A 1651-nucleotide genomic window follows, 5' to 3' on the forward strand; every position below is an offset into this window, starting at 1 on the left:
ATATGTATTCAGGGTGTGGTTAAAATGAAGTTCTTCAATCTTTTTGTTAACAGGTAGCTCTCACCTTGATGACATCCACAAAGACACAATTTCTGAATAAAGTTGCCTTCAGAGGTACCTGGAGCTTAGAATTTCAATATATCTTCTGGGACACTATAAAAATACAGGGTAACAATATTGTGTCAACTATAATTAAAAATTAACTTTAAAAAACTGGTTGTCTATGTCCCTCAGTCTTTTTCTATCTATACTCAGGAAAACCATGACCTGTGGCATGTTCCAGTACTACCAGGTCTACTCCATCATCATTTCAGAAGGGAGAATCTAAGAAAATCTAGACATATTGGGGAATGTGTGGCCAAAACGTTGTGTCAGAGAAGAGAAAAAGGCAGGTATTAGAAAGGCTAAGATAACACCAATGTGGCAGCCACATGTGTTGAGGACTTTGAACCGGGCTTCCCAGGAGGGTAGGAGAAAGACTGCATAAAGGATCCTGAAATAGCAGAGAATAATAAGTACATCCAATAATAAGAGAGAAATATTGTCAAGGCCATATATAATATTCACTTTGATGCTGGCACAAGCCAGGCAGGCAATGTCCGTGTGCTCACAGTAGGTATGAGGGATGATATGATGCCCACAGAAGGGCAACTTCAGGAGAAGAAACACCAGTGGGGCCACCATGTACAGGCTCCGTAGAATAGCGATGCCGGCAATAATGCTGATGATTTTGCTGGTGAGGATCGTGGTATACCGAAGAGGTTTACAAATGGCAATGTAGCGGTCAAAGGCCATGGCCACCAACACGATGCTCTCCATAGCAGTGAAGAAGTGAATGAAGAACATCTGGGAAAGACAGCTCTCAAAAGATATATTCCTGAGGCCGAACCAGAAGATGCTTAGCATTTGGGGATGGTGGCAGTGGACAAGCCCAGGTCGATGGAGTCCAACATGGCCAGGAAGTAGTACATGGGCTCATGGAGAATATGCTCAGTCTGGATCACAAACAGGACAGCAGCATTCCCCAGGAGTGCAACAAGATACAGAAAGAAAAAAGGGAATCCAATCCAGACATGCACACCTTCTAGTCCTGGGATGCCCAGCAAAATGAATGAAGAAGGATGAAAGTGGGTGTTGTTAGGCATGGGCATTCTGTCACAGTTAGCTGTTGTGCATGTAAGAGACAATTACTGACCTCCCACTAGTGATTCCTGTTCATCTTATCTCTTTGTCCAGATTCCGGGTAAAACAGAAAAGAACATTTTAATCTTCATTTGTTTCTATTTGGAAAGAAGGTTAAATAATGATTTTCATCAGTCAGACTGTTGATACTTCAAAATTCTAAGGGACTAAATTTAAAATGTTCTGATCAAAAAATGATAATCATGTGATATGATAGGAATGATAGCTAAACTTACGGTGACAATCACACTATAACATACAAATGTATCATGTCAACATGTTGCACACCTTGAATTTATACAATGTTATATCTCAATTATATATCAATTATATCTCAATTCTTATAAAAGGAAAGGAGTTTCAATACAGTCCTCAAGCATCATGTGGCACCAGGAATAAAACTGGACTTACCCTGCAGCCACTTACCCTAATAAAGAGACCAATATTAAAAAAAGAAGACAGAAAAATA

General features: G+C 40.0%; 1 protein-coding gene across 1 annotated transcript; it reads right to left on the bottom strand.

The window, feature by feature from the left end:
• Positions 1–324: 324 nt before the first annotated feature.
• On the bottom strand, positions 325–1151 carry LOC102883228 (olfactory receptor 52E8-like). Its single transcript, XM_015592325.1, is given in 2 exon segments — positions 325–908; positions 911–1151. Coding segments are annotated over 2 exon segments (825 nt in total).
• Between the last annotated feature and the right edge of the window lie 500 nt (positions 1152–1651).

This window comes from Pteropus alecto, unplaced genomic scaffold (genome assembly GCF_000325575.1).
Source record: "Pteropus alecto unplaced genomic scaffold, ASM32557v1 scaffold395, whole genome shotgun sequence".
NCBI classification, from domain to species: Eukaryota; Metazoa; Chordata; class Mammalia; order Chiroptera; family Pteropodidae; genus Pteropus; species Pteropus alecto.